Below are 9893 nucleotides of genomic sequence, written 5' to 3' on the forward strand. Positions count from 1 at the left end.
TTCAATTGTTAATAGCATATTAAGAATGTAATCAAATATATGGGTACTTATTTACTTATTCTTTGTCTTTACATTAAGGCTTTCTATGCGGATGTGCCTCTAAATTTCACAATTGCTGGTAGGACTGTTCTGCTCATCTCTACGTAAGTTCCAACCATTATCTCTTCCATCGACACCATTTACGTTTATGTAATATTTTTCTGTGCGCTATTAATATTAATTTTACAAAGTCTATTCATAAGTTATGCTCAGTGCGAGGTTTCTCAGTTTTGCAAAGTACATGTAGTTATTTTTTAGTCTTTTTAAAAACTGGCCTACAGAATCTCTTAACTACAAAGAAATAACATCGTCTACTCCAACAACATACTCCTTTCACCCGTTGCTGGAACACTCATCATCAGACAATACCAAAAAAAATCCCTGCACTTGGATGTTCCCATGTCAGAATTGTGTCACAAAACAATGAAGTACTTAGATTTCCTTTAATATGTAGATCTCTACTCCCTTCCTTCCTAAGCTCCACTGATTTATTATTTATTATGTAGGTTGCCAAATCTTTGGTATTTTGATGGCTCTTCTCCGGTCAGAGGAGGGAAGAAGGAGTGCTATCGTAGGTTTATGGCAAGAAATCAGAGAGAGGAGTGTGGTTTTCAGATCATTTGATGTATCTTTCGTTAATAGAGAGGGAAATGAGGTAGCTCACCTTTGTGTAAGTAAGGCTATAGAGTTGGCTCCTGTTTTATTTTGGCTAAATTGCTTTCCTAATTGGCTTATGAAAGCAGCTAGAAGTGATTGTAATTTTACTTTAAATCAATAATAAAGAACGTGTGTTCTTCCTAAAAAAATCTTTGGTATTTTCAGACGGAGGCCACACTAGGTAAAGATATTTCTCTTAACTTTCTTTTCGTCTCACTGTCACCTACTTCGGGAAGTGATTCCTATTTAATAACAGTCATTTTTTGTTACAAAATCATTTACCATAATTCAATTGCAAAAGCAAATAAAAAAAGGATGATGAAACTTCACACCAGGTATGCTTTACTGTTGTGAAAATAACTATATTAAACTATACTTTAACTATTACACCAAATGTCATCGCATGGTACGAACAATCTAATATCTAATAATCCTAAAATTTGGTCCAGTACATTAGAATCACCCGCTAAGGTACTTCCATTTCCCCCCAAAGCTACAACATCTTTATTACTATGGTAAGCACTTACCCTCTAGAAAATCGTGGAGTTGAAGCTATAAATCTTTTAAAAAATATTTAGATAAGTTATTTTATTTATTATTTAGATAAAAAAATATTTCTAAAAATATTTAAATTGATATTATAAACTACACTTACACACTAGAGTTTAAACTTAGAGTCATCCTAAACACCCACATATTGTATGATCAATTCACTCAAATTCTTGTACACATGCTTCTGATTACCAACTACTTTCCAATCATTTTTTTACTTCCACATACATAACATGTATCATATATTAACTCATATATAATATTTATATACAATTTAAGATATCACAAACAGATTTTTTTTTATCGCGCGCAGGCGCGCGGCACGCACTAGTTCGCATCAAGCTTCAAGCATCCCCACACGCACTCCGCCTCCGCTCCGCTGTCTCCACCGGTCCGCCCCTCCTCCCCTCCTTTGCGCCTCCCCGAATCGCATCAGCCTTTCTCCTCGTGTCGCGACTCGCGAGCGAAACCCTCGCCATGGCGGAGGCGACCGACACCGCCGCAGCCACGCCGCCGCCAGCGCCAGCGATGGCGACTTTGTCCCCGCCTCCTAAGTCGGGGATCCCGCCGCGGTACAACCTGGACGCCAAGTGGGACGCGTGCCTCGACCTCTCCATCCGTCGAGTTGCCTACTCCTCCCTCGCCGGCGCCTTAGCGGGCCTCCTCCTCTTCCGTAAGGATGCTCCCCCGTTGCGCTTTGTCTCGTGAGAAATGGTTGGGGACTTCCTTGCCCGGTGTCCTGGCGCTGGGTTGCTTTGCCCGGTGCGCCCGCTGTTCTAGGGCTAGCGGGGAGGCTCGTCTTAGCCCCCATCTTGACCAGCCTGCCCCGATGCCCAATGCCGATGCGGATGTAGGGCCAACCGATGCAGTCACGTTGCACATTGTGCCTGATAATGATTGCTTTAGGGTGTCGTAGATGACAGAGCTCCTATCTCGTGCTGTCTCCATGATTAACATGGAGCGTTTCGTATAGTCATTTGCGTCAAGGGTGGTGATTTGCTCTATGCGTGCAAGTGAAGCTTTCTTAGGTTAGTATTGGCGCTGTTTGGACTAGTTAGGGCTAAAAATGAGCACAAACTAGCTAGAAACTAGCTAGAGTTGGCTAGCAACTTGTAGAAGGCTTAGGTAACACCTATTAGCCCTCCTGTTTGGATGCTTTAGCTAGCTAACAATTAGTTCTTGTATCCAAACAGGCCCTTTATTGGGTGGTACGGAGGGAGCATTGGATACAGAGGCTGCACGAAAATTTAGACTCAATTTCGTGGACGGAGGATGTTGGAATGTTTGCTTCGTTACCTCAGTGTTGGTTTCAGGGAGGGTACCTACCTGTGTCTGTCTGTGTTGCTTGTTAGGTTCCTATGGTTGGTAATAAAACTTGTGTGCTTAGAGTGCTTCATACCTGCTAATTGCCCTGCTAGTATGTCTAACGAAGTTGGGTATAGCAACCTTCCTGCAGATTGCAGTTTCTGTCTTAGTGCTGACTGCTGAATCGCATGTTGTCTAGAGCTCTGCTCTGCACTGCATATAGATTGTGGCATCCGATTGCACAGGACGTGGATATGTATAATTGGGACCATTAGTGTTCATTATATGTGTTTTTTGCTTAAAGTGATATAAATGGAAATGAGACAAACGGTGAACTGCTTGGTCGTGACTGAGGGTGACAATTGTAAGCTGTACAAGGAAGGGCTGTGTTGCGACTTTTTTTGGTGACTTAGTTTGCTACTTAAAGTGAATTCTATATTTCTTTTGTTTCTCTAAAATTGTCAATCAACCAGACTACTATAGCATTATCATATATTATATGTATTATTCTGGGTGATTGTCAAAAGCCATCTGACGGGTCCCCAGGAACGGGGTACTCAAAGTAGGCCCATTACTAGTGGTGGCCCAACTGGGCGAATAGCCACAGGAGTAAGTCGACCAAGTTCCCCCGAGCAACTGGGCGAGGTAGACGAACCGACTTGCTCGGCGGACGAACCGACTAGGTCCTGCCGAGCAACTCTGCGAGGCAGACGGACCGACCGAATTCCCCCGAGCAACTCTACGAGGTGGACGAAACGACCAAGTTCCGCCAAGAAATTGGGCGAGGCGGAGACGTGAAGACCCGCAACGGGGCCCATACATCTGTGGACCCTAGTTCCACGACCCCCTGTCACGCGCATGGCAGGCACACACCTGTACCCGCTTAGTGTGAAAACGAGGCGGACACTGTTGACCCACGCCATCCACGATAAGGCACGTCGCCACCAAATACCGTCTTGACCGACGCCACGACACGTTGGGGAGTGTCGGAGAGTCTCCATCAACAAGACGAGGCATCATCATGTATGGCCCTTAACGCCCCCAACACAGTGATGCGAGACCAGCCAAGTTCCACTACGGAGAGCCTCAGCACCAGAGTCTCTACAGTAACCCACGAACAGAACATGGTGGAGTGACCTGCCTTATCGGTCGTGCGCTTACGTTAGTATCAGAAGACGGCGTCAGAGGACCTATGTCAAGGGAACTCTCGTAGATAACAGGCCCTACTCCGCTTCAAACGACCCATCCCCTTGTAAAGACATCCCCCTTGAACTATAAAAGGGGGCGGCTGAACAACAACCAGGAAAGACAAGAGAGCTAGTAGCATTCAGTAGCAGTTCTCCTCTCCCTCACACTCTCACTCTCACTTGCATCCTTTGTAACATGCCTCCAAGAGCAATACTAAGATCAACACTACATTGTATGTAGGGCACTTGCCTGAACCAGTATAAACTCTCCTAAGTCGCACGATTCACCATTCGGAGTGAGTTTACGCTAGCCTCTTCTGCCGAATATAAGTTCTATTGTGGCCCCGGTTTCCGAAACCACGACACCATCTGAAAAAAATTATCTGATTATCAACTACTTTTCTGTCTTTTGTTTATGGTGTAATGTGCAACCCTCCTACTTACACTTGGAATGCTTTTTTTCTTTAACTTTTTTAAAAATGCTGTTTGTTTGCTGTTCACTGTCTTTTTGTGAAATTTGCTGCTTCTTTTTTTATGCTGCAATGCCTCTTATTTTTATCAAGTCCTTATATTTTGAATTGAGCTTGTTTCCTGTGTACTTTAGCTGTCTATTTTTGTGGTTTTGTCTATCAAGCCATAATATGCAATTCAAGTTCCACCAAAGTTCCAAAATTAGTCTTAGACCTACACATATTAACCTTTTGAACCATTGATAAGCATACACAGAAAATATCAATTTCAAGAGGCAGAACTTTTACTTGCTTGATACATTTATTATGGAATTTATATTTGTTTGCATGCGGACCTTTTATTTGTTTGTACAGGTAGCCCTACTACTCGCTGGGCATCAGTTACCCTTGGGGCTGGTGTGGGGATAGGGGCTGCATACACTGAATGCTCATACTTGTTCAGTGGTGGTCCTCCAAATTGGTCACCCAAAGTATCAACAATTCCTTCTGCACACTCTGAAGTAATTGCTCTATCATTCTCCCTTAATCCTGTTTGAACTCTGTGGTGACTGGTTTACAAACATCAATATTGCTGCATTGCTATAGTCTTCTACTAAACTAGCCAGTTGTCCGTGCTTTGCTACGGTTTTTATATATCATATAAATAGGTATTAAGATATTTATTCAAATATAATTATTGTTTATTTCTAAACACTAAGACACGTGTGGTCTGGTGGTTAGCCCCAAATTTCCGGAGTTGGAGGTGTGGATTCGAGTGCTCGCTATGCATTTTTTTTCACGATGTGGTAGCTGCGTGGGTGGGGTCGGGTGCTAAGCAGGCGCAATAGCTGGCTGCATTGGCGCTGGGGTCCACAGTGCAGTAACTGAAAGAGGGACGGGAGAACCAGTCGAGGCACGTGGGGCGGGCCCAGAGTGTCAACATAGAGGGTGAAGTTGTGGTAGCACCAGGTGCCTACATTAGGTTCTTAATAGAGTAGTATAGATAAATATGTTTTGAGATATTTATTCAAATATAATTACTGTTTATTTATAAACACTAAATTATGTGTGGTCTGGTGTTTACCCTCTAATGATTGGAGCAAGGGGTTGTGGGTATTTTTTGCGCGGTGTGGTAGCACGGAGGGTGAAGCCGTGGTAGCACAATCGCCCACATTAGGTTCTTAATATCTTCTACTACTAAATTGCTAGAGGCAGTTCCCTCTTTTTGCTTGACCAGTGCGTCTTTGGTAGAGTTACTCGCTTTCTCTGCCTATGAAAGTCAAGTTATACTTATTTTTGTCATTCATTAGATATATTATTATCTCACAGATAACACGGCCGTCTAAATTCTCAACCGATATAGCCTCCCTAGTGCCGGCTGTAATTATCTTTTGGACTAGAATCCAATTTGCATGGCTATCAATTTCAGAAGAACTACTCTGATCTTCTGAAATCTGAATTCAACTGGTCTAGTGTATTTTGGGACGCTGGTGTGACTTGCTTGATCCTTAGGTTATATGTGTGGGTTGGAAGGGAACTGGGCTTGGGAGCCCATTGAGTCGGCGCCATGCTGTCACACGGCGGGAAGAACTGGGATGCGAACAAGGCAAGGAGGCAATCTCCTTTCTATAGATTCAACTTGCCTGCCCTCAAACAGGGTCCAGGATGGTATATATATAATCTTTGGATCTGCTAACAAACTATCCTGGCCTGTTGCTAACTGACTAATACTTATCTATTCTAACAAACCGGACTCCCTGTAACAAACTTATTATAATCCTTATCTAATGCCTTGGCCATAACAGCCTGCAAGGTCTTCTGCGGCTTAGCCCTTCTGCCGTAGACTTTTCCTGTCATAACAGGCGCTTTCTTATGAATTCACACAAGACGAGAAGATGTGTGCACTGTAAAAAAAAATGATTATAACCAAAAGCAAAGAACCGGGGCATGGGAGTACTTTTGTGATTGTGGATTCTTATAGTAGTACATTCTGCTACTGCTTGTGTTTTCATTTGTTTTGCTTAGCGTATCTAGAAGGCTAGTAGCATGTTTAAAACTCATTGTGCATCAGAAACCCTACAGATGATTGTACCCCAGGTCAGTTATGATCTGGTGTATTTGTGTTCTAGCGCACATGTGCAAGACCACTACGGGACAAATTAGCTGTGACCATAATCGGTATAGCTTGGTATTGCTGTCCTCATTTTAACTGCCGTTGATAACCGTCTCCGTAAGGCCTTATTCGGTTGCATCTGCATCGAAGGGGATCGAAGAGGATTAAATCCTCATCTATTCAATTTTAACTAGGGAGGAATTTAATCCCCTCCAATCCCAGATACAACCGAACATGCCCTAAGTGGTTCTGGTGGTTCTGATGAACATGAATGTGGTGCTGGTGTAATGGTAGTGGTGAAACCTATATTACTTGGAGATATTCCTATCTTTTTATTCCCCCTCTTTTTGGCAGGGAGAAGACAAGTAAACCCTTGCCCGTTGGATGGTGGAGTTGTGGTGTGTGTGAAGTACTGGCTGTTTGTGCTGGATATTGCACTGCCTGTGGCCATACCATAGCATGCATTGAGTTTTCTGGCAAACCCATTGAATTCCCCAATTGTGGTCTAGCGAGGAAGTGCCTTTGCTTGGTAACTTGTTCGCGCCATACTTCTGGGGCTGTATCATCGCCAAACCATGCGACGCTTACTTATTTCATTTGGTTCTCTGCATGCTTCTCCCCAATTGTTTCGTGCATTCTTTTCATCAAATCCAGGGTTGTGACATCGAAAGCAAGCAGCAGCCTTGGCCGGTGGATCACTCACCGCCATGGGCCAAACACCAAAGAAAACCCAGTAACCGCACGCGCCACGCCAATACCGTTTGGTTTTCCTATCACATCCAATACTTGATGCTAGTTACAAATATTAAATATATATAGTTTAATTACAAAACTAATTATACATATGAATTACTTTATGATTTGTTAATCATGGATTAATTAGGCTTAGTAAATTTGTCTTGTCGTTTAGTCTTTAGGGCTTGTTTAAGAGGGCTTCATTTTAAGAATTTCAGCTTTGGTTTTTCAATTTCACTATAAACAGCTTCAATAAATTGCCAAGATGGGTTCGAGGAATGTTTGGCTTGTATATAGACTTCAAACTTTTATAATACAATTAATTTTAACTTCTGTAATACAAACTTTCTTTGTTTTCCTTGATGATTAGTGGGCTCTAGTGTCTTGGTGGGCTGTTGGGTTGGAACGCCAACTTATTAAATGTCATGAAAACAAAAATATTTGTTTTGTATACACAATCAATCACGAGTGCGCAGGAAGGTGCAAAGTGATTACTCGTGCTTGGCCAAGAAGGTGCCAGAGCTGATGCGCGCCTGGCTCGTGACACTCTTCCCGGAGTCGTTATCCGCGCGCCACCGTCGACTTCTCCTTGTTGCCTTTCTACTGAACCCAACCTTCCGTTTGCAATTCCTGGCCGACCACTTGCATTGTTGATTGAGTAACCCCTCCCTTCATCCGCCGAACAAAAAATAAATCGGATGCAGTCTAGATGTAAACTTATGCCAACCACCCAATTAGACGTGAGGCTGTAGCGGCGTGGGTTTGCAGCACCCAATTCACTTCCTTTTCGCCACCATGTTCTCCCGCCCTGCGCGTCGCTTGTGGTCGGCCAGCAAGCACTGTCATGTTGTGCTATCCTATCCATTCTAACATGGATCCACCTTTGACATGGATACCACACACACATCGGATGCCTCTACAACATCACCGACTAACATATCTAGCACTAGGTTTCACTAGTACACGTCATATCCACTCACTAGAATTAACTAGGTCAAACTACTCATGCATACCCCCTTTATAGTACAACCAAAGTGGAAAAGGAGATCCTATCACTAATCCAAGTAATGTCGATGCAAAGAACATGTTAGTCATAATGGTTGTGTCATCATTAATCATCAAAACTAATTTATAGTCCTAAATGCCTTCAATCTCCCTTTTTGGTGATTGCCGACGACACAACCTCGAGTATATGCATAAGAAAGATTTACGGCTTTCAACTTCTTGGTTTGCATAAACTTATAACAATAAGAGCAGGGATGTTAGAACAAGTTTATGCATGCCAAGGCCACAACATGTACTAAAAATATGGGTTAAAGTAATTCGGTAGTTTAGACATGTACCATAGACTAACATATGTGCTAGAGTATAATTGATAGTTTAGACATTATGTACTTGTAGACTGTTATTTGTATATGAGGATCGCTTTGCTTGCCTTTTAAGTATTCTACTTTTATATAAATTGTTTAAGAGCTCAATGTAATATAGTCATCTAGTTACACCCAACACCTGGATTCTAAAAATGAATTTACTCTGTGTTGCCGTTTGCAAACTGAGAAATTAAGATGTACTCATAGCCTTCATAGGTGTATGAACCTTAAGACCGCAAGGAAGCGGACAAAGCTAATGGCTATACACAGGGGCAGATTCAGGCTTGTGGCCACTAGGGCCTAAACCATACTCTTGGTCCGAATTACTACTAAGAATAACCCCACAAAATCGTGAATAGTGACACAAATCCCACTCACTATAACGCTAATCCATCTGCCCAAGTGTGTGCGAGTCACAAGCTGAGCGGCCACTGAGCAAATGTCTGTGACCAAAGAGCGCGAGGCAGCGACTGAGCGGCCAGGCCTAGGGTTTGGGGCGACAGGCCGGCGGCTATGCGAGCACCGGAGCACGGGAGTAGCATCGCGAGTTCACCACGGTCCACGGCGACCGGCAGGCCGCATGCCACAGCGCGCGTGGCAGGATGCGGGCGGGGGCGCGTGATCACTGGTGTTGCGTACGGCACGTGTGACAAGCCGGTAGGCGGCGCGGCACGATGGCTACGCAAGCAACAACCTGTGGGAGGCGGCGCGTGCGGGTATGACACTGCGGCGTCTGGTGCCAGCAGCGAGTCGACGCCCAGAAACTAGCGCAAACTCGCACTCGTTGCAGGGCAGCAGCGACCCCCGACCAGCGCTGAGCCTCTGCCTCTCTAGTGAGCACCACAAATTTGGCTCTGGTGAGGTTTGCTTTCTCCTGATTTGTGCTTATTGTTTGACCATGAGAAACATTTGTGATGTGCCTAGGAATCTTCATAATCCATAGTGACCAATGTACAATGTAAAGAGAATTCGAACAATAACATCATTTTATCAAGTCACGTCGAATCAAGAATCAAATGATTTTTTTCATAACATAGAAACTGGGACTAATTTGGATGAAAATGAAAGCAACCCAAGTAATTGATGAATTGATAATTGAGACAAACATCTATCATTTTCTTAATTAGGTAACCACTTGTTTTAGTCAATTTTACGTTAAATTACAATTTTTGTGTAAAAATAAAGTTTATGTGTGCCATTATATATGCATTTGCACGGTTTTAAATTTTTAGCAGATATAAATATTTTTTAATGTTATCTCCGTCCTACCCTTAAATAGATCCTGGCTCCGCCACTAGTGATACAGATTGTTCAAAAAAAGAGAGAGAAAGAAAACTCCATGGAAAACCAGTTGTCACATATCCATGAATATTTCTTGATACTTCGTTAACCTACAACATCATGATGCATTAACTGGGACGTGTTCCCATGAACTCTGTAGTTTAATAAAAGATATTAAGTTCATGTAAAAGAAAAAGGCCAGTAA

General features: G+C 43.1%; 1 protein-coding gene across 2 annotated transcripts; it reads left to right on the top strand.

Moving 5' to 3' along the window:
- The first annotated feature begins 1451 nt into the window (after window positions 1-1451).
- LOC103625728 (uncharacterized) lies at window positions 1452-6904 on the top strand. 2 transcript variants are annotated; one of them, NM_001321410.1, is made up of 3 exons: window positions 1606-1921; window positions 4565-4710; window positions 6657-6904. In NM_001321410.1, the coding sequence occupies exons 1-3, from the start codon at window positions 1726-1728 to the stop codon at window positions 6669-6671; spliced, it is 357 nt and encodes a 118-aa protein (NP_001308339.1). In that variant the 5' UTR covers window positions 1606-1725; the 3' UTR covers window positions 6672-6904. The 2 variants fall into 2 exon arrangements, with proteins under 2 accessions (XP_008644343.1, NP_001308339.1); XM_008646121.3 differs by lacking the exon at window positions 6657-6904 and having other exon boundaries at window positions 1452-1921; window positions 4565-6088.
- The last annotated feature ends 2989 nt before the right edge of the window (window positions 6905-9893 follow it).

Source organism: Zea mays, chromosome 5, assembly GCF_902167145.1.
Source record: "Zea mays cultivar B73 chromosome 5, Zm-B73-REFERENCE-NAM-5.0, whole genome shotgun sequence".
In the NCBI taxonomy this organism is placed as follows: Eukaryota; Viridiplantae; Streptophyta; class Magnoliopsida; order Poales; family Poaceae; genus Zea; species Zea mays.